The sequence below is a fragment of the Ahaetulla prasina genome, chromosome 5 (assembly GCF_028640845.1).
Source record: "Ahaetulla prasina isolate Xishuangbanna chromosome 5, ASM2864084v1, whole genome shotgun sequence".
NCBI classification, from domain to species: domain Eukaryota; kingdom Metazoa; phylum Chordata; class Lepidosauria; order Squamata; family Colubridae; genus Ahaetulla; species Ahaetulla prasina.
In genome coordinates this window covers 58,849,714-58,877,350 of record NC_080543.1, presented here as the reverse complement: position 1 = coordinate 58,877,350, position 27,637 = coordinate 58,849,714, and the positions used below count along the sequence as shown (strand labels likewise).

The window sequence follows — 27,637 nt, the reverse complement described above, 5'->3', positions numbered from 1 at the left end:
CCCAATTCTTGTTAGATGTGTGCTTGGTTGTCATGGGAACCTAACCTATGGACTTTGCCTATGACATAATTGGAAATGAGAAATTCTTAATAGTTAGTTGATCCATATTTACTGAGCAGAGTATAGCCCTCAAAAGAAAAAGACAAAACAGCTTGTTTTTCAAAGCTCCAAAGCATGGCAGAAAGAAACAATTATCTTTCTCATCTCCAGTATTTGTTCTTCTCATCTTTTCATTACCAGGGTATCAGCTTTGGAAGCCATATTAGCCATACGCTGAGACATGGATGATAAACTTATTGGTCATCAAGTGGCTAGCAGCCCGCTTCCCAATATTGCCATTAGGTAAAAGATACTGGCAGATAGTTGAAGTACATCACAGCATCTTGGTCACTGATATTACCTTCTCCTGCATTTATATACAGGTAGCTACTAGAATGTCAGTTTGCTGAGGGAATGACAGAATTGTAGATATTTTTCTCACTATCTCCATTAATTACTGAACTAAGCTGGTTGCATTTAAGGTAATTATATTATAAGCACAATATTATAACCAATATAAGACACTGGGAAAGGATGTAGTGAATTGATATATATCATATTTTGCTCATTGGAAAGGTTACTTCCTTTAAAAAACATCTTGCACAATAAAACAACTGGCATTAGGATCAGCTAGCATGCTTTTGTTTGCTAATGTAACCATATGATGTGAGCATCTCCTAATCTGCATGTTATTTCAAGTCCTTTGCATTATACAGAAACTAAAATTTACAAAAGTAGAAACTCTGAAATAAAACAATCTAATTAAATGCCCCCTTCCTATCAATAACTGAAAATTGTACTTAAGATTTGCTTTTAAAAAAACTGTGAGAGTTTCAGGTGTTATATTGCATTTTCCATGTTTAGTATCTAGCAAGACATGAACTATAAGAAAAATCCAAATGTTGATTTACAAGTTTCTAGCAAGTTTTTTTTTACCTATCACATGCCTTGGCATATGAATAAAAAAATAGTCACTATTTAAAAAATAGCTCCTTTAACGTGTTCATGGAAAAATGAAGCCTCATGCAGAATAGCCTATATATTACTTGGATGGCATATAAAAGGCAACAAGGTCTTGCTAATAAAATGAGCACAATATTATATTTCTACTCTTAAAGGCGTAAAAAGATGAAAGTGGTAAAATGAAACACAAGATGCCACTGCCATTAGAAAGCATGCATGGAAAACTTCCCAAATTTTCCTCAGCTGTATTTTGATGTGTATTTTGCCAGCAAGTACTTTTCTTGGGCAATGTTTATACAACCTAGAAAAACGTTCATGTGACTTAGAATTATTGCTTTTAAAGAACAAATCAAAGCTATCCTAGAAACAAGAACTTAACCTATGATTTAGTTCTCCAATTTAAAAGTGCATTGAATGAAAACGAAGTTACAGATTTACCAATGTTTTAAGTTACTCACTTTTATAACGTTCCTTGCTAAAATCTGCATCTATTCATTTAAGAGCTAACCAAGTACGTACACGCACATATATATCTATATTTTCCATAGAACAATGCTGACCAGATGGAGCATATGCAGCTGAATTTCTATAGCCCTCAGAAATCATTGTACAAGCAAATAAATCTGGGATTGTATTTATACTGGAATTATCAGGCAAATATAGTTTGTCTTGTTTAGAGATTTATCGATGAATTGTTTAAGATGAAGTTAAGTAACAACTTTGAAACACAAATAAACTACATAATTACTGGCCCTTGTTCAAGGTGTTTTAATAAAAGTCAATGTTTTTTAAACTTCATTTTGTAAGTTTACAGCATTTTCAAATTAAAAATGTTTTCTTACAAATTGTTTTCCAGTGAAGCTTTTTGCTTTTGCAGTAAAAATAGCTGCTATATATCTGTTTTCTAATTGCAGAAAAGAAATCAGGTATTTTTTTTCAAAAATAGAATTCTTATTTTAATCAGGATAATTCATTATAAGTGAATGAAAGGGATGGAAAAGGGACAATTGAAAGAATAAGAAATATATATATATATATATATATATATCAATTGTTTTTAAAAGGACATGCATAGGAGTGATTTTCCATTAATAAATATAGTTTTAGCGACATTGCTATTTTCAGTTACAGCATCACTCAAATGAGATTTTATGACTGAACAATTAGCTTCTTGCCATAAAAGTTCAGGTGCTTGTCAGCTTTAAACAGTCTTCTGTGACAGGGCACTTGGCATGTGCTTATTTTATATAAATTCCCTTGAAAAATTAAAATCTTCCAAGATGCTGTAAAAGCTGCTCTTTTGAATTGAAACACATTCTTCCACTTCAGATGTTTACATTATTTTAAATTACAATATACAATACTTATTAAATAGGAGCTTTTCACTGCCAGAGAAACATATGAACATGCTTAAGCGTACACACCACACATAAATATACAGATTTTTTTGAAATGGTATATTTTTTCTGTCCTTGTACGGAATCTCTGCCATTGTTCCTTCTGGTTCCAAGATGTGTATGATGAAACATACACAACTCTAAAAGAATGCCCTTTGTAAATTTATATGGCACATATATTAAATAAAAGATACCTAGCCTTTTCTCCCTCAATAAAGCAAATGATGATATGTAATGTCTGCAGGGTTGTTATCAGTAAAATGGGAAGGGGTTTAATGCTTGAAATTCCAATAGGTTTAGTCTGGATGTCACCCTTACTTATATAGAAGCTGACATAATTGAACCCTGAGCCCCAGAGCATTTTGCTGTCTTCAGGTTTAGTCAGGAACTGGGTTGACCTTTGGAAGGACTGCTGAAAAGGCTGGATACATAAGTTCTTTTTCTGCCTGAAACTGAATCCACTTCTTCCCCCAATTATGAAAACACTTCTTTTAGGAGTTCAACAGTGTACTACTCCAAACAGTCAGAAGATAAATCCAATGACTGATGCAGAAGGTCCCAATTCACAGATTCATGTGTTCTTGTATCCAAAGCTTACAAGACTGCAGTGCTCAGTCTTCAGTATCTGGCTGCACTCCTAGCATTGCGTGGAGTTCCTCTGCTGTATATCCCAACAGATTTTGTAGATCACATACAAAACGATACACATAACGTTTGCCTGAAGTTTTGTGAATAATGTTCTTATCATAATAATAACGCAGGCCACGGCTCAACTTCTCATAGTTCATTTTGGGCTTGTTTTTTCTTCTGCCCCATCTTCTTGCAACCTGAGATAAAAAGAAAGAAAACAATGTAGTTAATTTAGATTCCAGTGAAATTGTATTAAACTCTACTCAGTAGCAATAAAAATTTAGCTACTGAGCAACTACTTAATGTTACTGGAGCTTCAAAGAGCACAATAAAGAGCACAATTTCCATGCTGCTTTCTAATTTAGTACATCTCCAACACAGATCATGAAGTTTCATAATTTGAAGGTTTGCATTTAAATTAGCTAAGGGTATACTACAAATAGTCCTTGACTTACTGCCACAATTCGGACCAAAACTTCCAACGCTAAGAGATGCAGTCATTAACTGAGTCACACCTGATTTTATGATTTTTTTGCTATGTTAATTGAATAACTGCAGTTAATCACATGGTGATTAAGCAACCAGCTGTCCTCCATTGACTTTGCTTATCAGAAGCTTCCTGGGAAGGTTGCAAATGGCAATCATATGACTGTGGGACACTGCAACCATCATAAATACATGCTAGTTGTCAAATCCCCAAATCTTCATTTATGTGATTGCAATGGTCGCAAGTGTGGGTACTGGTTGTAACTGATTTTTTCAGTGCTGTCCTAACTTTGAATGGCCATTAAGCAAAAGATCGTAAGTTTAGAACACCTGTAAACTGTTCTGCATACAACATAATTAATTAGAGGCTTGCCTGCACAATTTCATATTAATTTATGAAACTGAAGCTACAATCATAGATCATTGCTTCTGAATGAGATGTTTGAAGTGGCCCTTTTCTTCCTGGTGGCTCTGTGTAATTTGTTAGTTTACACCTTGCCTTTTCTTCGGGAGCTTCAAAGTGGCTTAATTAAGGATCTTCATTCATTTGATCAGAAAAAAAAATCTATAAGGTAAGTTGGACTGAGACTGAGAAAGATAGATCTCTTATCTAGAAATATAGAGACTGCCCTGAAATCCCACAGTGACTTTCCATGGCCGAGAATAGATTGAACATTCAATTTTCCAACCCTAGTTTGATATATAACTACTATAGCTATGCCCTGCTAGCTGCTATAAACTTCCATTTATTTTTAATAATGGATGACTTACTAACCTCATCTGGGTCTGCAAGTTTAAACTCCCAGCCATCTCCAGTCCAGCTAATGAATGCCTGACAAGATTTGTCAGTCAGAAGTTCTAGAAGAAATTGCCACAGCTGTATTGGTCCACTCCCTATCGATATCAAAATAAATGGTTAAAGTATATACACAGAAAGACAGAAGAATTCATAAGAATGTCAGCTAGTTTTCAAGATTTAAATATTAATTATGTAATTCTTTTAAAAATCGTCTTGGTTAAAAGATCAACCAGACACCAGAATCTGTATTAGAAAAAGATGGTAAATGATAGGGATTTATTATAACAGTTGAAGCTTTTTAAAAAAAATGAAAATCCAGAAGAGTTGTCTGAATTAGTTTTTTTTCCCTCTTAAAATGTTGTTAGATTTTACAGTGCATTCAACTTCAACTGAATCAAATTTATCTGAAACATAAAATTACAGGACAATGCAATGTTATGAAATTATGGTCTTTATATCAAAATAATCACTTCAGATTAAGCAGAAAGGCTTGAATAAGAACCCTAGCATACACAATTTTCATTTGAATCTCTTTACCATTGGTGAAACAAGGAGGCTTAAAGACAAAAAGGGGACAGAGAAATATTTTACTTGCCTGTAAATCCTGCTAGTATTGCTGCCGGAATAACTGGTTTTCCTTGCTCTACAGGGTCACTCCTTTCTTGAATATAGTCTTTAAAGGACATAGTGGGTTTGTTGAGACACAAGGACTGGCTGCAATCATCTTCAAAGCTGTCATAAGATGGAACCCGTTGAACATCTACTAAGGAGGACTGACTATTCCAAGACTGTAGCAATGAATCTGAGCCTTCGTAACTTTCTGTACCACTGTCATTTGAATCATGCTCTCTAGGTTTACCTGGACAAAAGGAGAAAATTTCATGAATAGAGCATTGCTTAAATCTGAATAACTATTATACCTGAAGTTGGATTTTAAAATATTGTACTTATTTAACATACAAATAATTGAACGAGTACAATTACAGAATACAACCCCCAAATTTCATTGTACTTTAACTTTACAAATATATTTGATTATGCTAATTTGAACAGGTATGATAAAATGTATCATACTTCAGAGATGTTTAAACCCCCTCCAGGTTCTGTAGCTTTGTCTAAATATAAGCAGTAAAATTATCAATTTAAAGTCAAGACTAACTCTATGAAACCCATTAAATCACTTTTACGATTAAGTCATAAACAAAGAAGCTTATTAAAACAAAAATAAGCAACCACATATTTCACTATATAACTGCTCATAAACACAGGGAAATAGACATCTTACTTGTATTATCCAACACCAAGTTCAGATTATTTCTTGTGAAATCCTGATTCATTGAACAGTAGTTCATATTGACAGTCTCTAATTGTGCTTTAGGAAACATCTGAAATTCTTGTTTTAGATTAACAAGATTTGGCCCAATTGTCGTCTGACATGCATCTCCCAGAACTCTGGCTTTTTGGAAACTTAGTGTTTTTGGATAGCTGGGTACTTGAGTACAATACTGCACTTGTTCAACATTAATGCCTAAAAAAAAAAAAAACCACAACACTTTGGTTAGAAATCCTTTAACTTCTACAATAGTGTCTATCATCCAATTAAACAACTTCATTTGAGGACTTTCCTGAATAAAGTATAGTGACAGTCTATGAATAAATGCCACCATAATCTATATTCTCAACTAAACAAAGCATAATCTTTATATTTTTTTGGAAGAGGGAACCAGCTGAAATGCAAAGATAATATAAATCTGTCTCCTGCCAGTATAACTACGGTAATGCACTTCCATGTCTACAATTGCTTTTATATACTTTAAAGCATCTATAGCAGCTAGTACTTCAACTTAAGTGAGTTAATGTAGTGTTAAGTGATTTTAGTGATTCTAAAATTTTAGCAAAACTAAATATACCATACTTATTTAATATTTAATATATCGTATTTATTTAATATTCACAAAGACATGAAATAATAGCTAATTCTTAAAGACAATTGATATAATTGATCCAACTCAAACACTGTATATTTTATACTGTATGGAGTTTGTCAAAACAAAGTACGTATATTTGCCACTAACTTCACATAAGGTATTTTGCATTTCAAATATCAGCTTCTGGTTTGAAACATAAACCATTTCTTCAAAGTTCCTGTTTTGCAAGTTTCTAGCACCAAACTATGCACGTATTTTGGTATTTTAAACTTTATTCATGTTTTTCTCTATGTCCATTTCCTTCTTTCACTGACATGCCCCCAGCAAAAACAAAACAAAACCAAAAACCCAGAAACACTTTTTGTAGCTTAAATGCACTAGCTTAAGATCAGTTGTTGTTGCTGTTGTTCAGTACAGATACTGAACGAGAAGCTTTATTCACATTAAATGGAAATTACGCCCCTCAAATTTTGATACTATGATTATCGAAATTAAATTTACCTAGAGAGTTGCTGTTGACCCAATGTGGAGATGAAGTAAGGTGAGAATTTTCCACATATTGATCTTGTGGCTTCTCTTCATTGTCTGAAAACAAACAAAGATGTTTAAATATATAACTAAACAGGAGAATTTGTTTTGACAATGTGTGATATATGAGTGATAGCATTTTCAGCAAACTATATTTTATGGCAAAATTTCCTGCCATTTTGAAAATAATTTAATGTGATGGAACTTAAAAAGCTTTAACTGATCACAGTTAAATCCAAGTTATATCTCTAAAAGTAAAACATATAATTTTATATTATGTATTTTATCTATTTTATTGTAAGCTGTACAGAGTCACATATAAAAATATAAATTAGGGTTAAGTCAATGAGACACATGTATTTTTTTACATTTTCAGTATTACTCTGATTATCCTTTCTTTAAATAGCGTAAAACAATCTCTCCTTTCCTTTATAATGTTGCAACAATGGCAATATTTATATTTAATTGAGAAATGTTGACTGATCCAAAGTCACAATGTGTTTTTCCCTGACTAAGGCTGTTTTTTTTTTATTGGATTAGCTCCATCTGCTTCCAAGTATGTTTGTAGCTAAGACCACAAATTTTTGGTTTTGGCTTAACACAGTATATGAATCCATCTTAAACCAGTTCTAATCTATGTCTTCAGCTTAATCAAAGCAAAAAAGAACTCCTATATTAAGATAATCTCAAATAGTACAGGAAACAAACACTCTAGTTCCTTTAGATGATAAATAAATGGCAAGTTAGAATTCACTTTGAAGTTTTACAAGTGTTTTCTCAATATTGCCACAACTGGTTTGCGTATTCTGCATATTCAACTATCAATTTGATTTAACTCATTCACCTTTTATCATCTGATCCAAATGTTCCCACAGTATGTCACCAACATAATCAGGTGCTAGTTCCAAAAAATGTTCCTTTCCCAGATTGCATAAATCTTGGCCATTCATAGCAAATTTCTCAAAGTTCACATTCACTAAACTAAATTCATTGGTAGCCCAGAGAAGCCACTGACATACATGATGTTGTGTCCAAAGCCAGGGATCTGCAGAAAGGAAGAAAACAAATTACTTTATAAAAAAAAAATCCCCCAGGGAAGTTGTAGTAGCATACACTAAAATATAATAGCTATTATTACTTTTTCTACCACCTGAATCCATACATTTTTGGAGTTAAAGCTCTTAATATTTAACTCAGTTTATAAATGTAGATATATAGGATACAATCTTAAGCAAATTCATATGAATGTTAGCATTATTGTGATGAATATATTTGGAAGTAATAGTAATAGTATAAGAAAATTGTATTGTAAAAATTTTATTATATTAGGAGGAGAAAAAAGATACAACAATCATTTAGCCTAATCCATATTAAAAAGGAAGAAAAAAAAAACCCACTTACTGTTTGGAATGCCTAATCTGTGCTGTTCTTTTGTGAAGCCACTGAAAGTTGCATTTAAGGCCTGACTCATTACAGCCTTACTACATGGAGTTAAGAGTGGCAATTCAGAAGAGCTTGATTCTGAAAAGCAAAGGAATTATAATGTTGAACATAACAAGAACAAAAAGAAAATAATCTGCAGAAAAAGAAGGGATGTTTTGTTTTGTATAATGTTGTATGAATGTCTAACGTCAAATAAATCCAGTCAGTTTATTTTAATAAATTGGAAAATATTGGATACTGGATATTTCAATAATGGAAAATATTGGAAATCCTAGCTAGATTCAGTAATCCTAGTTTATTTCTTACCACTACTAAGGCTACATAATGATAACAAAAATTTGTGCACAATTAAATTATTTTCTATATAAACATTTCTAAAATTTGAACTTTTGCAATGACTTTTGATAATCTGGAGATTGATTCCTCCCTAATTTCTTGTGTAAATGACTTGGAATTCCTTTAATTAGCATGACAAAACTGCTTATAAAAACAGGCTTTACCAAAAGAAATAGAATCAAGGCCGGTTGGCACTTCCTGAAGAGTCTGATCTTCATTTAATGGCGGATAAAATCCAGTAAACAAAGCACCTTCAAAGCTATCAAATGCAGATTGGCGCTGAAACACAAAAAACATCAAAGTGAGTATTTTATTACATCCACAGCAATTTTAATATATTATGACAAAGCAAATATGGCATTCTAATTTGGGGCAATGCCCCAGATGACCTGGTGTGCAATACGAGGGTCCTCTTGGACTTATGGCTCCTGGTAGAAGAGCAGGTGGCAGCAATGGCCAAGGTTGCCTTTGCCCACCTTCAGTGCTGTGCAGCTCTTTCTGGATCAGGAGGCTTTGTTCACAGTCACTCATGCCCTTGTGATTTCTCTCATGGATTACTACAATGTGTTCTATATACGGCTCTCTTTGAGGAGTATTTGGAAGCTACAACCATCTGCAGAAGGTGGCGGCGTGGTTAGTAAAGGGTATTGGATATTTGACACGTTTAACATCGATCTTCTTGAACTGCACTGGTTACCAGTATGTTTCTGGTGCAAATCAATGTGCTGGTTATCACTTTTAAAGTCCTTCATGGCTTGAGGCCAGGTTATCTTAGGGAACATCTTCTCCCAGTCATTTCTACCTGTTCAATTTGATCAGGCAGTTTGAGAATGTTGCAGATCCCATCAGCTAAGGAATATCAGCAGGTGGGAACTGCAAGATGTGCTCTCTCTGTCTTAGCATCTGCCCTCTAAAATACTCTCTCTTCAGAGACACAAGGCTGTCTAGACTTGGTTGTGTGCCTGGGCTCCCAAGTGTGTTAAGAGCCTCGTTTCAAGTTTTACTTGATGTCATATGTATTTATTTTGTAGTATTATAATTGTTGTAAATTATTATGTTTTATAATGAATGCTGCCCAGAATTACATGTTGAGATAGCTATAGAAATCAAATCAATTCAAATCAAATAATAAATACAATTATTATCATCTCCAACTCACAAGTGAAAATCTCTTGGATACATGTTCTAAAATGTTAGTGCAACTCATAAGTCACTGAGGAAGAATTTGGATACTTGCATGCTATGCTATTGAGTCATTTCTAAAAAATAACTTTCTTTCCATAATATCAACTAATAGCATACAAAGATTTTAAGATTTTTTTCTGAAATATTCAGACCTGGAAACTTGAAAAGCTCCTCTGATAACATTTAATACATTTTGGACTCAGTTATTCAGGCCTTTTGGTACTATTTAAACATTTGCATTTCTTATATACATCAGTACTTGTATTAAATACATTAAACTTGCATTAAATGCTTTTAAATGACTGTCTGGTACCATATATAGTTAGAAGGATGAACCATGTATTATGTTAATTGATTCTATTACAAATGTTAAAAAAGTTGTGTTCAGGAGAGGTTTCTCAAACTGCATAGTAACTTTTCATGATTATACCAAATATATCATCAGTAATATATACAATAGTTAATGAGCAATGAGCCTATTTTTTTTAGGGGCCATAAAGTATGGCCAGAGTCCTATAGGATAATGGGTTATTCAAATAGCCTGATCCTTATAAACAAATAAATAAATGCAAGAAAACTCTGGAGCAAGCACCTGAAGCACCTCATATCAAAATTTTGCATATCAAAATCCAATTTATAGCTCATTGTGATTATGTTGTTGTATTAATCTATATTATTTTATAAATCACTTATCAAAGTAAGGGGGTAGCAGTACCACCAGGCATTTTAATATTAATGCAGCATAAATTTCTAATGAGTTATTATAGAATTCATATACTGTTTAAATGAGTGACCCAAGGAGCCATGTAAAATTTAGTCAAAGTGTTTCAATCTAGAATAATGAAACTATTCTTATGGATTTTACAATTACAAAGTTCAACATCAAGAACTTAAGCAATCTGCTGTATAAATGAAATGATTAGAAAGGTAGATAGCTGGCATAGTAATGACAAATTCTTTCAGTGTTAATAGATAAAAAGATCTGAGTCATCACTAATATTTAGAGGAAAGGCCAAACACTTTCAACATAATCTGGAAACTCCTCTGTTTTGTGTAAATAAATGATCCCTTACACTGAGTCACTGGAAAAAATGTAACACTCTGTAAGATCAAAAGGGATACTGTACTTCAAAAGTATTCTGCATGTTTAAAACATGAAATTAAACAGTTTAAAACTTCTATAAATTAAATCGAACCAGCTCTAATAAAATATTATGTCCTATTTCAGAGCTGCTATGGATTAATGGTAAATTGCTAAATCTTAAAGTACTGAGAAAAGCCCCACGGTGATGGGCCTGCCCCCCTCAAGGCCATTGGGAGTCACTCATTAGGCCCACAATAAGCTTTACAACTAGATCTGTCAATAAGTGACATAGCCCAGATTAATAAGAATTTATCAAAAGTCAAAAGTGAACAAATAGCCCCACACTTAACTATTAAGCCAATGAATGAATAACTACTTTCTAGTACATGTTCTGTAAAACATTCTTTGAAGAATTTTGAATTTGAGGCAATACTGACAGAAGGGCTTTCAATATAATTAATCATATTATATAATTAATTAATTATATTTAATTGATTTTGAAAGCTTACATTACAATGTAAAATTACAATGTCAAAGCAAGCATATATGTATTTGATATTTTAAAAATTATATGTAAATTGTATAGAAGTAAATGATATATGTCACTGATATTGCAACAGAGATTGACAGTCATATGAAAATAATTTTTAGCTATATCAATGGCATATTAGATATCTTTTGTAGAGATGACCAGGCAAGAGTTAATTGCTAACTGAGAGCTTGTTCTCTTTTTTAAAAAATGTAATTAGCATTAAAATGACACTGTAGATTTGTGTAACTTATTAAATCAGTAACAGTAATAACTCAGTGAAACCATTAATTATTGCTGGCATAGTATAATATACAATCCCATAATTTGTACATTAAATTGATATGCTTTGCCCAGGGTTTAAGCTGGGTTTTACAATGCATATCTGTTTTTCCTTCATAGTTTACCTTGAACAATTCTCTATATACATTGCAGACAGGTGCTACTTGATCCATGTTTTTAATTCCAAATTCATTCATCTAAAAGAAGAAACAAAATACAAAACTATTGGTTTATAAATGAAATGAAAATAACTCATGGTTATATCCAAATAGTGCATCTATTGCAGCTCACAAATATATACCGATATGAGAATTCTTTCATTTTGAGGTGAAGCCAATTTTCTTATATACAATACATATGTGTAGTCAAACTACCATTAAATGTAAACAATCTTTAAAATAAAGGATGAACAAGACAAATCATTTTCATATAGCACATTGTGGAATTACTTTTGAAAGTGAAAAGAATTCTCATCAAGACTAATGTGAAGGCTTGGCTGTTTTAATTTACAATGAAAATTATTTTAATTCAGTAGGAAAAATCTTAATGTAGGTCAAAGGTTTGAGGTTTTTTCCCCCCTCCTTCTCACCATCCCTAGACAAACTTCTTAGGACAGTGGACGCCAACCATTTTGGCTTCACAGACCAGCAGTGGTGGCATGGGGAGGGGAAAGAGGGGATGATTTTGCCCGCACATGCATTCACCCGCCACTTGCATGGCCCAGTTCCCAAAGGGCCATGGACCAGTATCGGTCCGCTGCCCGAGGGTTGGGGACCCATGCCTTAGGATACTCATGCCTGGCACCAAGATGTGAATCCAATTTTTTTGATACAGGTAGTCCTTGAGTTACAACAATTCATCTAGTAACCATTCAAAGTTACAACAGCATTAAAAAATGTTACTTATGACCATTTTTCATACTTATAACTCTTGCAGCATCCCCGTGGTCATGTGACCAAAATTTGGGTGCTTGGCATCTAGTCTGTATTTATAACAGCTGCAGTTTCCTAGGGTCCTGTGATCACATTTTGTGACCCTTTGACAAACAGTCAATAGAGAAGCCAGATCCACTTAACAACTGTGTTACTAACTTAACTGCAGTGTCAAGAAATGTTGTAAAATGGAGCAAAACCCAGTTAACAGTTGTCTTACTTTGCAACAGAGATTTTGGGTTCAATTGTGATTGTACGTCAAGGACTACCCATATACTTATAGATCCTTGAAAGGATAATATCTTCACAATCAGAACCCCACTGTCTGTACAATAAAAGGAAATGATAGTATACTGTATTTAATACTGCCAAATGAGACATATGATTTTTAAAAAACTTAAATCTCTTAAAACTAAAGTTGATGGAGTTAAGATAAAATCTGAATACCTATCTTCGGTATGAGAATATACTGAATGAAAAGGTCATAAGTCATTGGAGGGTTGGGAGCTGTTCAGTTTGACACAATGGACACATGTTTTATCACAGTGCTTTGTTGTTTTAGGTTAACTCTTTGGTATCAGATTTGGGCAGTATCACTTTGATTTTATTACTCTTAAATCCTATCAGTATCCCATAAATTTTAATTTAATCTGTAGTTCTTCATAATACCACACCCATTATATAAAAAGAATGCAAAGGTTGCTGGGGAGAGGGGTGAGACCAGTTAAAATATTTTGACAATGAAAGCTAAACTGGTTTGCTATTATTACTATTGTTTATACATACATATTTAAATGACTAGAAACAATCAAAATAATATTTAACATGAAGATTACCTTGCTGAAATCTAAAAGAAGCTCTAATTATATGGAATATTTTTTTTAAAAAACCCATTGTATTGGATTAAAATGCAATTTTTTCAGGTAGGTATATCCTACTGCCATTATTTTTTTCTATAAATTTATAAATATAAATATAGTACTGTTCTTGCTCCTCCTCCTCCTTTTAAATGTTTGGCCTCAAACTTTTAACATTTTGAACTTCAGCAGTCATATAACTACAATATGATCTGAATCTATTAAAAAACCGGTATATTCAGTGTTGATTGTGTCTTTTGTACAATAACACAGAATACAAATGTCTGTTGGTTATATAATTATCTGACCCCCTCACCATCACAATAACCCCCAGCACTAATATTTTGGAGACATAGTTCTGGAAAACATATACACATGTATTTACCAGAATAGCTTAATGAATCTCAAAAACATGGTACATGATTTCCTAACAATAGCTTAGACATCTTCAAATACATGAACACCTAACTATACAACAAGCCTTCAGTTATTGTAGTTTGGTAATGCCCACTAGTAAGCTACAGGGCATAAATAAGATTTCCAAGTATGGATTATATTTGACACATACACAAAAACAGGATTAAACAGAATCATCCCCTATTAAACATTATCCATTATGCCACAAAAGACCTATTTTAATCCATTAAGGAAGCAATACAGAATTATGTGACACCTTAAGACTAAATAAGTGGGCAGACCCTGAAAAGCAAGCCAACAGAAAAAAAAAAGCATGGGAAAGGAAATGAATCAAATATCAGTTGGAAATTATTTATTGCAAAGAAACCCAAGAACCCTGTGCTTACCAGTTTTAGCTGCCATGAAATTAGGGTTGCCATATCTGGACTGAAAATCTCTGGATGGCCACCAGATGGCAGTAAAGAGTTTCTCAGATTTGTCACAGCCCAGATCTGGCAGCCCACAGCAGCTTGTCTTATACTAAATAGTCAAACTTGCAAGTAAACAACATAAAATTCAGTTATGCGTAAGTGATCTCACCCTGAATAAGTATTAATTAACAAATGCTTGTACTGAAATTTCAGGTTAACTTCCTCATTAGCATAAAGAGGTATTTAAACTCAAATTGTGTTTATTTGAGAAACCCTATCAGATTATATCACAGCTCAAAAGGAATTTAAATACTGGAAATTCAGTAATGATTTTACTGATAATTCAATACTTTAATACTTTCCAACTTGCTACATTTTAAGGCTTAATCAATAATTACACAATATAAGTGAATATGCAACATTGCTTTGCAACCAACAGCCTACACACCTATTATATGTTTGAGAGATACGCACTAAAGTCGTATCTTAAGAAATTCAACAGTTCTGCCTCCTTAACACACAAACAAACACAAAAACAAACCTCTAAATGGACTTCATGCCCTGTCACGTCTACATATGACACTTTTGGGAAAGGGAACATATGATGAGCAAACTAATATAAATTTTTTCAAAAGCCCCCTAATTAGAACTTAACAATATTGATTAGATTGATAAGGACTGGAACTACTTAAACATCGTTTTCATCTCCAATCTATATTCACTTTTTAAATTCTTAAATAGAACATTGGAGAAAAAAAACCTCCAACACATTGTAGTTGCCTTTCTGGATCATAATTCTGGCATTTAATGAGAAATCATCCAAATATTATTTAGAAAGTGAGCCTCTATTTAAGCAAGGGGGGGGACTTTGCCCAAACAATTGCATGGGAAATCCAATGCGCACTTCTCCTTTATCTTTGGTTCTCATATAAGATTTGTTCATATAGCTTTTTAAAGTGTTATTCTCATAAATTCTTTTGAAGAATTTCATATTCAATTACGGACAAACCGAGGGATCTAAGTCATTCTCCCCAAACAAGCTTGTTGATCGCTCAGCAAATACGTCGTAGGGATCTAGAAAACCATAAAACCGAAACAAAAATCCCTACATCTTCACCGGGGATTGATTATCCAGACAACATGAAGCCACAGACACTAAATAGAGCAGCCTCCCCCCACCTTCATTCCCATTCAAGTACGTTTGAAACGTAATTCCATCAGGGCTGGAGTTGATGGCTCAGGGTGATGGGAGTTGTAATCCAATGCGGATGGCGGGCACCAGATAATGTTACCACAAGCCTCTGGCCCACGCATTTTCAGAGAATGGCAAAAGTATATTCAGCCCCCGAGCAGAAACCTGGATGGAACAGGAACGCGCCCTGGGCAAAAGGGGCAAGAGGAGTCCGCTCGTTCCCTCCTGCCTTCCTCCCCACCCGGCCGGGGGCTCGTCCGCGCCTCCCAAATGCTCCTGCCCCCCTCGTCTCCTCTTGGACTCGGCGGCCCGTTTCCTCCCTTTCTCACCTGGGCACCGCCGAGCCGAAATCCCACGAGGCGCGCGGTCCCGTCACCACCGCGCCGGCGAAAGCTGTCCCAGCCTCCTTCGGAGACCCCTAAATATCCCTGCGCGTCAGCCGAAAACACACATCCGGAAAACAACACCCCACGAAGCGCTGTTATCTCAACCGGCTGAAAGGAGCAGAGGAAGCCTCGTCGTAGCAAACCGCGTCGCCGGAAGAAGAGGAAAGGCTCCTGCCCAGGGCACAAGGCAACGTGCTGGTGACGGAGCGCGCGTCAGCTTCGGCAGTCTTGGCTGGCGGCCCGCGAACGAATGCGTCGCCCTGACCCGTGTTGGGCTAGTCTGCTCTTGACTGGGCGAGGGAGGGAGGGAGGGAGGCGGAGCGGTTAAGCCAGGCCCAGCCAGCCTCCTCCCACCCGAGAGCAGGAAGGCATTCCGCTTCCTTCGGGGAGGCAAAGGGAGCCTCGGAGGCTGGCCTCGGCCAGCGGGTGCCAACCAGATGTGTAGAACCGGAACGCCGATCTCCGCAGCCGGCACAGCGAAGCAGTTTTGTGATAGTTGAATACATCTGGAGGGGACCTGGTTAGGGGTACTTTAGAAAAATCTGGGCACCTTGGTACAGAGGGATGGATTAAGCTCTCTTTTCTATACCGAATGGCTATATCGTTTTATCCAGTGGTGGGATTCAAGTAATTTAACAACCGGTTCTTTGCCTTAATTATTTCTTCCAACAAGCAGTTTTCCAAACTGCTCAGAAAGTTAACAACCGGTTCTCCCGAAGTGGTGCGAACTGGCTGAATCCCACCACTGGTTTTATCCAATTGGATGTACAATAAAGGTGGTCCTCGACTTACAATAGTTCGTTTTGTGACCTATCAAAGTTACAACGGCACATTGTTTTTCAAAGTTTGCCGTATCCCCATGATCATGTGATCAAATTTCATATACTTGGTAATTTTTTTAATTTTTATTTTGTCACACAGTATATATAAGCATAAGCATGAAATTACTATACAATATATAAGCATATATATAAGTATGAGTATGTAATAACTATATTAATTGGATATAACGAAAGGAAACAATAGGACAGGAACGGTAGGCACTCTTGTGCTCTTACAGACCTCAGGAATGGGGTGAGGTCAGTAGTAGACAGTTTTTGGTTGAAGCTTTGGGGATTTTGGGAAGAGACCACAGAGTCAGGTAGTTTATTCCAAGCATTAACAACTCTTACTGAACTCATCTTTTCTGCAATCAAGATTGGAGCGGTTAACATTAAGCTTAAATCTATTGTGTGCTTGTGTATTGTTGCAACTGAAGCTGAAGTAGTCTTCGACAGGAAGGATATTGCAATAGATGATTTTATGAGTTAAACTCAGATCATTTCGAAGGTGGCGTAGTTCTAAATTTTCTAAGCCCAGGATTTCAAGTCTGGTGGCATAGGTATTTTGTTGTATTCAGAGGAGTGGAGAAGTCTTGTAAAATATTTCTGGACACGTTCAATTGTATTGATGTCAGAAATGTGGTGTGGGTTCCAGACAGTCGAGCTGTATTCAAGAATTGGTCTAGCAAATATTTTATATGCTCTGGTTAGTAGTGTAGTGTTTTTGGAGAAGAAGGTACGCAAGATTAGGTTTACAACTCTTAAAGCCTTTTTTGCGATGTAGTTGCAGTGGGCTTTGGCACTTAGATCATTTGATATGAAAACTCCAAGGTCTTTAACAGGGTGGGGGTCATCTGTAAGGTAATGTCCATCAAGCTTGTATTTAGTGTTTAGGTTCTTTTTTCCAGTATGTAAGACTAAACATTTGCTGGTAGAGATTTGGAGTTGCCAAGTTTTAGACCATTCAGATACAAAGTCAAGGTCTTTTTGAAGGATAGTTGTATTGTTGGTGGTGTTGAATAGTTTGAAGTTGTCAGCAAAAAGAACACAATCATATGGTCACAGAGATCATTAATGTATAATATGAAGAGTGTTGGTCCAAGAACGCTGCCTTGGGGAACGCCACTTTTGATAGGAACAGGATTTGATAGAGCATTGCCAATTTTACCACTTGTTGTCTGTTTGACAGGAAAGCTGTTATCCAATTGTGGAGGGGTCCTGAAATACCGTAAGATTTTAGTTTTAGGAGAAGTTTATCATATACTACTGAGTCAAAAGCTTTACAAAAGTCTATGTAGATCGCATCTATTGCTTTACCCTGATCAAGATTTGTAGTCCATATGTTTTTGCAGTGTTCATACTTAGGAAAGTTGCTGTGTCCCAAGGTCATGTGCTCAACTTTCACAATGTTCTGACAAGCGATGGGGAAGCCAGATTCACTTAACAACATTACTAACTTATCACTTAACAAATATGGCAAGAAAGGTTGTAAAATGGGCGAAAACTCACTTAGCAAATGTCTCATTTAACAAACAGAAATTTTGGGCTCAATTGTGGTTGTAAGTTGAGGACTATCTGTATAAATGTACTGGTTCAGGAACTAGCTTATCCCAATAGGCTCAACTAGGCTATCGTATGGTTTGTGTGGATTTTAGCTTAGTGTGTTGTGTGAACCCAAAGGTTATGATTTATAAATTGTGGTTAATGACTTAGCATGTTATACAGATCCAAACAAACTTTCAGGGTTTCTAATGAATTTTATGTGAGCCTTGCAGGATCAGATCAAAATATTCAAAAGTCAGTGACCATCTATAAGATGGGTAGAGTAGGTAATGAAGGGAAAAGCTTTTGTGACTATCAGGATTTATTTGATATCATGAAGATAATTTGTCATTCGCTAGGAAATTTTGATTATTGGACCAATTAAAAGTATAATGAATAAATACATAAAACGTCCATCTATTATTTGTAGTAGATTATAACACTACTTGTGTTATAAAGTACTTCCTTTGGCTTTCTTGAAATTCCTAACATGTTCATGATACTTTCAAGAACTGTAAAAAGTTACATTTGCAAAAACCATGGTAATTCCTGTTCAACAAACATTATTCTTCCATGTATTTCACTTCATTTTGAGCAATATTTTCCAACCACTTATCCATAGCAAATATTAGGTTATCCAGCCTTTAATTACCTGGATTCAGTTAAATCCTTTTTGAAAATTAACATGTTTTATATGATATAATTCAGGATGAAATCCAGCAGGTTCTGACAGGTTCTGGAGAACCGGTAGCAGAAATTTTGAGAAGTTTAGCAAATACCTCCTCTGGCTGGCCACAAAGTAGGGTGGGAATGGAGATTTTGCAATATCCTTCCCCCAGGAGTGGGGTGGGAATGGAGATTTTGTAGTATTCTTCCCCTGGAGTGGGGTAGGAATGGAGATTTTGCAGTATCCTTCCCACCACACTATACCACGCCCACCAAGCCACGGCCACACAACTGGTAGTAGAAAAATTTGGATTTCACCACTGATATAATTGTACATTTAAGTTCTTCTAAAACTGGAGATTTTTTCATGTACATTTTAAGAAGTCCCAACATTTGGTTTCTGCATTTAATCATGGATAATTTGTTCACAAGGTAGATACAGTAATGTTTGGCACATGTACTTGATTTTGAAGCAAGCTATATATTCGATATCATGTTTTCTTGCCCGGCTTCACTCATCCTCTGGTTCTATGATGCATGATAAGTTTCCCAGCAGTTCTCAGATAATACACAATGACTTGGCCAGATCATCAGATAGTTTATTTTGATCCCAGAGAGTTAAAGTAAAGAAGCATTTCCTCATCAAATATTATCAGTTTTCCTCTTCCTTCTGATCTCAATATTTACATTTGTTTTTACTGGAGAAGATTGAACCAGACCAGAAATGGAGTAACTCTGATTTTCCTTTGTTACTGTTAGCATTTCATTTTCTTGGAGAATAAGTCAATTCCCTCTTCTCTGTGACAGTCTGTCAAGTCAGCTTGATTGAAGTCTGCTATCATGTTACTCCTAGTCCTTTTCTTCATTAGACTAGGCAAACCCAGTTCATGCAAACATTCATCTTATGGTTTAGCTTCCAGACCTCTTATTCTTCCTCTTCTCTGCATTTTTCTAGAATCTCAACATGTTTTTTGAGATGGTGGATGCAGTATTCCAACTGTGGTCTTATCAGTGCAGTATAAAGTGGTACTGTAACTTCTTGTGATCTTGATGCTATCTCTTTGTTGATGCAGCCTAGGCTTTTTGGGTAGCTGCAGCCACTGCTGACTCATATTCAAGTGGTATTCCACTAGGACACCTAGTTCCCTCAACAGTTACTACTGTCGAGCCAGGTATCTCTTATTATATACCTGTGCATTTGTTTTTTCCTGCCTAAGTGCAGGACCTTACTTTTCATGCTCTTGAACTGCATCTTGTCTGATAGGGCCCAATGTTTAAGTCTGTCAAGATCTTTCTGAATCTTGAGTCTACCTTCCAAAGAGTTAGCAATTAGCCCCCCACCCACTTGCCATTGTCCAGAATGTATAGACTATTTAGCGGTGACAAAGTCATGTTGCCCAGGGTAGCACCACAAGTAAGCTGGTCTACATTGCACCCCAGCTTCCAATTTATAAGTACTTTTACTATCAACCTGCTGATTTGTGGAATTTTATGCCAGACCACATCACAATCTATTTGTAATATAACTTTATTCCTGTCAATGGATACCTTATTTATTTTTCTAACCACAAATTATAATGTGTGAAAAAACATGATTCATGCAATATTTCAGCAGGCATAGAAAGTTAAAAACAGATCACTTCTTTGATAAAGTAACTAAATTAGTGGAGCAGGGAAATGCTATGGATATAGTAAATGTGGACTTCAGTAAGGCATTTGACAAAGTAGACCACAGCCTACTTCTTGGTAAGATAGTACAGTTTATCTTACATTCCTCTATCACCAGATGGATTTGAGAATCACAGCATGTGCAATGAATGTGCTGTGATTCTCAATGAAATTACAGACATCTATATCTAGGGAACCATGCAGTGGGATTCCTCAAGATTCTGTCTTATTTATTTATTATTTATTTAATCAAATTTATATACCGCCCTATCTCCCGAAGGACTCAGGGCGGTGTACAGGCATTTAAAAACACATAAATACAATATAAAAAACAATTAAAAAACTTATTCTAAAAAGCCCGTTAATTTAGAATTAAAAATATAGAATAAAACCCAATTTAAAACCGATAATTTAAAATCTAGCTCAGTCCTGCACAGTTAAATAAATATGTTTTAAGCCCGCGGCGGAAGGTCCGGAGGTCCGAAAGCTGACGAAGTCCGGGGGGTAGTTCATTCCAGAGGGTGGGGGCCCCCACAGAGAAGGCCCTTCCCCTAGGTGTCGCCAGACGACATTGCCGCGCTGACGGCACCCTGAGGAGACCCTCTCTGTGAGAGCGCACGGGTCGGTGAGAGATATTCGGTAGCAGTAGGCGGTCCCGTAATACTCTTGAGCCCAATACTCTTCAACATCTTCATAAATGATCTAGATGAGGGGACAGAAGGGGAGCTCATCAGATTTGGCTGCTGGACTTCACAAGGATCTTTTGGCAAGTAGAAGCAGCATGAATATCGAAAATAAAAACAATGGTTAATAATGTATTCTATTACACCATATGAAATAAATAAATAACTGGAAGTTATTTTGTCATTCTGATTCCTGGAAAACAATTTAAGCTCTATGTTTTGCTTTAATATTTAACCAGACTCTAGTTAGGTGAAACAGGAAAAGTTCTTCAGAATTTCTTTGGACAGTTTTCACTCCTACCCATTGATAGGCTGTGGGTCTTTCCACATAGTTGCTATTGCCACTCCTCAATCCCTCCAAAGCTTCTTGCAGCAACCCATGGTCTTGTTTATTTCTGCTGACATGAAAATGCCCAGGAAAAAAACCTGCTATGATGGCATAACTGTTAGAAGAGAATGGAACTGGGAGATGGGTCAAGGGTTCCTGCCAATGGGAAAACAAAACTACCCACAGGGTCTGCAAAGCTGCAAGTCTTCAGACAAAAAGACCATCTTGGCTGCAATTTCAGATGTATTGTAGCTGATCTATTAATAAATTGACATGGAGAGATCAAACTAAACTAGAGCTAATTCTACACTGGTTCAAAAACTGGGTGTAAGTACTTACTGTTAATTCTTCATGTGGTCTTCAATGCATATTATCTAAGGTAAAGGTAAAGGTTCCCCTCGCACATACGTGCTAGTCATTCCTGACTCTAGGGCAGGGTGTCAAACCTTTAAGACTTTGGACTTCAACTCCCAGAGTCCCTCAGCCAGCAAAGCTGGCTGAGGAACTCTGGGAGTTGAAGTCCAAAAGTCTTAAAGGGACCAAGTTTGGACACCCCTGCTCTAGGGGGTGGTGCTCATCTCCGTTTCTAAGCCAAAGAGCCAGCGCTGTCTAATGAAAATTCGTTGGTCATATGTTTGGCATGACTAAACATCAAAGGCATACGGAACGCTGTTACCATCCCACCAAGGCGGTCCCTATTAATGTATAATATGAAGAGTGTTGGTCCAAGAACGCTGCCTTGGGGAACGCCACTTTTGACAGGAACAGGATTTGATATAGCATTGCCAATTTTGATCACTTGTTGTCTGTTTGACAGGAAAGTTGTTATCCAATTGTGGAGGAGTCCTGAGATGCCGTAGGATTTTAGTTTTAGGAGAAGTTTATCATGTACTACTGAGTCAAAAGCTTTACAGAAGTCTATGTAGATTGCATCTATTGCTTTGCCCTGATCAAGATTTGTAGTCTATATGTTTTTGCAGTGAAGAAGTTGTAAATTACATGTTAATTTTTTTCTGAAACCAAATCGTTTATTAAAGAGTAGATTGTTTGTTTCTAGGTGGAGGGTAATGGATTGGTTGATGATAGATTCCATTAAAATACATCTGTATTTTAACCTTGTTCAAATAAGCCAGCTTTGTAATCCTTTCAGCACTATAATTTATCATTTACTCTGAAAATACAAGAACAAAATCTTCTTCCTATATCTTACCTATAAAAAATCCTTACAGACAGTCCATTCAGTCATGGCCAAGATAAACATATTAAGATCTACAAGAAAGAACATTGTGTATATTTTTACACCTTGAACAAGGAAGTCAATTTTGTGTACCTTCTTTTGGCTTTTAAAACTGTTTATTCCCTTTAAATAGGGATCCAAAAGTCTCTGCAGTAACTTTTCATTTTGTTTTTGTCTTTTCTCATGAATTTCTTCACCTCTTTTGTAAGTCCAAGATAAGAAAGTTGCTCCAGTCACTCTGATTTATTATTTGTGTGTCCCATTTAGTTATTAGGACTCCAGTCAACTTCATTTGTAAGTCATGTGTAACATATTTTTTCCATATCATGCTTGTATCTTGTTCTTTTTAAATCCATGGTCCTCAGTTGTAGTCTCTTCTATCTCCTCTTATAAACTTTTTTATGGTTGCAGACAGTCCTCAGAGAAATTGCTGAGTACATTATTACAAAATACTGTATGAGCCACTTTGGTTAAAATGCTGGCCTAGTAACCCTAAAACACTAAGTTCTTGTCCTGCCTTAGATATGAAAATTGGCTGGGTGATTTTGGGCCGATCACTCTCTCTCAGCCCAACTGTCAGCTTTGGAAGCTGTGGAGAAAATAGGAGTAGAGAGAAGTCATATGTATGTTCACAACTTTGACATACTTATTAAATAATAAAAGATGTGATAAAAATTAAATGAATAAATAAAAATAAATCCAAATTCTTCCAAAGTTAAAATACTTTTTCTCCATTCTGTGTTAGTGGATCTCTTCTCCTTTAATTATAATCTTTAGCTCATTCTTGTTGCCTCTGTTGTCCAGCTTTCAAAATCTCCTCCGTATCAGTTTTTCTCTAATACATAACACTATCTCATGAGAAGATTTCCTACACTTAGATTCAAAATCTTCATATATTCTTAACAAGATTTTGAACAACCCACCAAAAAGATTTTATAATTAATTTCAATGCTTATTTTCAATCCATCTGGCTCCTTAGTCCATTTAAAATTTACAAACTCAATGTTCTAATCACTCTTTTTCTGTTTATTTCAGAATATTTTTTAAGTTCTTAAACTTACATGAAATTTCCATCAGGATTGAAGGAAAATCACCCAGTATGATGAAACTTTTTCTCAAAGTTCTTAATATCAAAAAAGCCATTTTTTGATATTAAAAGTTAACAAGCCATTTTCCAGATGTGATTAAGAAAAGGAGTGGGCAAGCCCAGTGTCCTTTTAAAGACTTGGGCAAAGCTCTTTCTTAGCTCCCAGACTTTTAAAAAATACTGCTGAAGATCAGTATTTTATGTTCTCCTTTTAGGGAAGTCCCAAATGCTCCCCTTTATCAAGAGAGGAATTTCAAGGTGTTCATCCATATGCTGGCTCTTCATTCCACCATAATCATTGACTTCACAAAAAGCAAAACCATCTTCAAGTTGCCATTACTTCTCTGGAAGTCCCCAAAATAACATAACTTAATTGTGATTAGGTATAGTTTTAAAAAAAGAAGTTGTGGGTGGGAGAAAAGGGTATCTATGTTATAAACAGAGTTACTTCCAAAACACTGTTGCTCAAAATATTTCTGGCCTTGTACCACCACCACTGTCAACAACAACAACAACAACAATAATCAAATGCCTACAGCACTTTTTACCAAGTATTTCTTGCTGCAATTCAGGTGTAGATTTTTTCCTTCCAATGTTGTATAATAATTATTTCAACTAACACCATGTCCCCAATCCATAATTCTTGACAGTTTGAAAATTCTGGATTTTAAGGATTTAGCCGAAAAGGGGAAAAAGTTTATTTACACAGAACAATTAATTCAGAATTATATTAAAAAAAATCTCATGTTAGCCAAAAATGTGACATTAGGACCAGACCAAACCATATAAGTTAGTGTTCCCACATTTAATTTGCATCTCCAACATCAAATGAGGTCACAAACATATGCTGTACTGTAATAATCATATTTCAATGTCATAAGAAACTAGTTTTATGTTGTGCTGAAAACACAGGTGAAGGGTTAGCAGTTAATTTTATGTCCTTTATGGTATTTCTCAAGAACTGATAGTAAACTGGGCAGGGCATTAACTGAATGGATTTTTGCTCAGCTGTAAAAAGGGTATTCTTCATTGCTTATGGTGCTCTTAGTGTGAACTCAGCTTTCCAGCTCATGAGTGAAGATGATTTCCAGGCCTGAATTAAAGGTTTTTGAAAGGTTTGGGGAGTGAAATCTCCTCAGCAAAACATTCAGCATAAAATCTGATCATGCCTTCAGAATCTTCCACATCGAGTATATGGACATTAATCTACCCTCCTTGCTGAAAGAGCAAAGCTTATTTTTTTAAATAAAAGAAAATAGCTGAACTATATTGTGTGCAACTAGCTATAATAACATATTAACTTGCTTATAACATTTAGGCACTGAATGAGAGATAATCTTTATTATTAAGAAATTGACAATACTGATTATGATTATGTACACTCTAATTTATATAATTATGTAAGCAATATAAAACACCAAGGATAAAAGAGGGACAAGCAGATACAAAATAATACTGTGTAATGTCTATTAAAAATGTCACATTGGTCATTTCTGATAGACTGCAGGTGCTCTAATATAATAGTAACAATTTTACATGCTCTCAAATGACTTGGGGTTTTATTTTAGAAAGACTAACAAATATTTTGTTGGGAATAGCAGTAGAGTTTCTATGTGTAAGAGAAATGGATATGTCTGATCAGCATTTTAGATATCTAAAGGTGCCTTTAATATTCACCCTTGGTTTAAAGTCCATGTTGAAATTATTTAAGGAAGTTTAAGCAAAGATCACTGTGTACTTTGACTATGTTGTGTAAAAGTGAAGTGGTTAACAGTAAAGTTGATTTTTAAATTATGTGATATTTTGAATATTTAGCAATTAACCCATGTTTGAAATAAGAATTGGGAAATTGAATTCAGTTATTGTTTGATATACAATATGTAAAACTTATTAAAGAAGAGATTTAGCAATCTTTGCCATTGCAATTATCCTTTGAAAGAATTTTTTTCTTACTGCAGATTTTAAAATAAGTTGCTTTTACCAGTTTTTATGGTGACTGTTGATGGCTAGAGACTCTGTTTCATCTGTATCCTGTGAGTAGAGAAGCCTTTTTTCTTTTCTTTTTTGACTTAGGTTGCACTTGTATATTGATACTGAGCCAGTTTGGTCTAGTGGTTAAGGTATCAGGCTAGAAACTAAAGACTTTGAATTCTAGTCCTGCCTTAGGCATGAAAGCTGGCTGGGTGACTTTGGGCCAGTCACTCTCTCTCAGCCCTATACACCTCAAATGGTTGTTGTGATCAGGAGGAGGAAGGAGTATTAGGAGTATCTTTGCTGCCTTGAGTTATTTATAAAAATAATACAGGCAGGATATATGTAGTAAGTAAATAGTTAAATACTGTTTCTATGCCCCAATCCCTTAAAATCACTGTCCCATCAAGAGTTCTCTCAGATCCTACAATAACAAAAATCAGCAAATCCTCACTTAATGTAAAAAGGAAATAAAGCAGGACTCCTCCAGTCTGTGTCCTTACCACATGCTGTATACATTTGTCTGGTCATATAAACACAAACGCAAAATCCCAGTAATAATGATGAGGGCACGCTGAAAAGATATCAGGCTACCTTTCATCTTGAAAAATTTGAAATTCATAAATTGGGAGATGGGATAAAACCATTCCCACACAGACCAAATTAAATTCTCCTGTTACACAAAGTCATAAAGTTCTTTTTTTAGTTTAGTCTTTTTTTTAAAAAAAGGCTTGTTGCATTTACAAAAACAAAACAAAAACTGTAGCTAAGTAAGAAATAAATTGGTTCAGTTCATAAATCAAGCTGAGATTGTGGAATCTCAGAAGTCCAAAGCTGTTTTCAGATCGGCACAGAATTCTCATTTGGAATTCTCCTTCATATGAAGTTAATGATATTATATTCATTCAGCAAATGATGACTCACAACTAGATTATCTTCATTATCCACTGGCTCTTCCACATAGCTGCATTAAAATGCTACCCATTAGTCCTTGAGTCAGAAGAAAAATATCTTGGCACAAATTGTGCTGCCTCAGTCGCTACTCCCTCTGTTATGATAGTGACAAGGCTAACGAAGCTCACTGTCCTTAAGTTCCTATTGCAGACCAAGTTAAGGGTTGGGGTTATGGGTAAGGGAAAGGATTGGTTGATTGGCTTTACTTCCCCTTCAAATTTCTGTGGGCAAACAACTGGTACTCTCCTTAGCATTGGGTAAAGTGAGGGTGAATGCAGAATTATTTAACTTCATATCAAGTTGCTCTACTAATAGGTGACAAGCATGAAAGGATGCACAAAATGAAGTGATGGGAAGTACTCCTTAAAATGTTCTTGCTTAATTCAACCTTTTTCCATTCCTATGATCTGTCTGGAGGGCTATTTTTCTGAAAGAGGGGTAGAACTGTTTCCTAACATATGGCATTTGTACAGAGATATGGCACTAGGTGACTTCTGTTAGAAGCATGGTGAACTAAAGATGGTTCCATGGCCAGTAGAGAAAATGACTGCGGCAAAGACCAATGAATCATCGAATAGAACAGTTCTTGGGAACCTCTCCAAATAAGGAAAGAATGGGAAATTGTCCACATGTGCTCTGGGTGGCTGCTCCTCATTAGGGGAGACTGCAGGATAATTTCCACTGGATTTGAATGCTGGGAGATGAAGGGATTAATCATCAATCACACAACCATGGTGGTGCCTTTTAAAGGACATTAAGTTCAGTAACCTGTTTCTAATCATGTTTGGAAATTAAATAAATTGCTTATTTAAATATTTTAAGGCTATTAGAGGTTAAGGGCAAGTTAGTATATCTTT

At 35.5% G+C, this 27,637-nt stretch overlaps 1 protein-coding gene across 1 annotated transcript; it reads right to left on the bottom strand.

Moving 5' to 3' along the window:
• Positions 1-1,754: 1,754 nt before the first annotated feature.
• On the bottom strand, positions 1,755-16,086 carry ETS2 (ETS proto-oncogene 2, transcription factor). Its single transcript, XM_058186109.1, has 10 exons — positions 15,767-16,086; positions 11,755-11,826; positions 8,714-8,828; positions 8,172-8,291; positions 7,615-7,815; positions 6,744-6,827; positions 5,600-5,842; positions 4,906-5,173; positions 4,291-4,405; positions 1,755-3,226 (listed from the first exon to the last, which is right to left on the bottom strand). The coding sequence occupies exons 2-10, from the start codon at positions 11,824-11,826 to the stop codon at positions 3,011-3,013; spliced, it is 1,434 nt and encodes a 477-aa protein (XP_058042092.1). The 5' UTR covers positions 15,767-16,086; the 3' UTR covers positions 1,755-3,010.
• Positions 16,087-27,637: the final 11,551 nt, after the last annotated feature.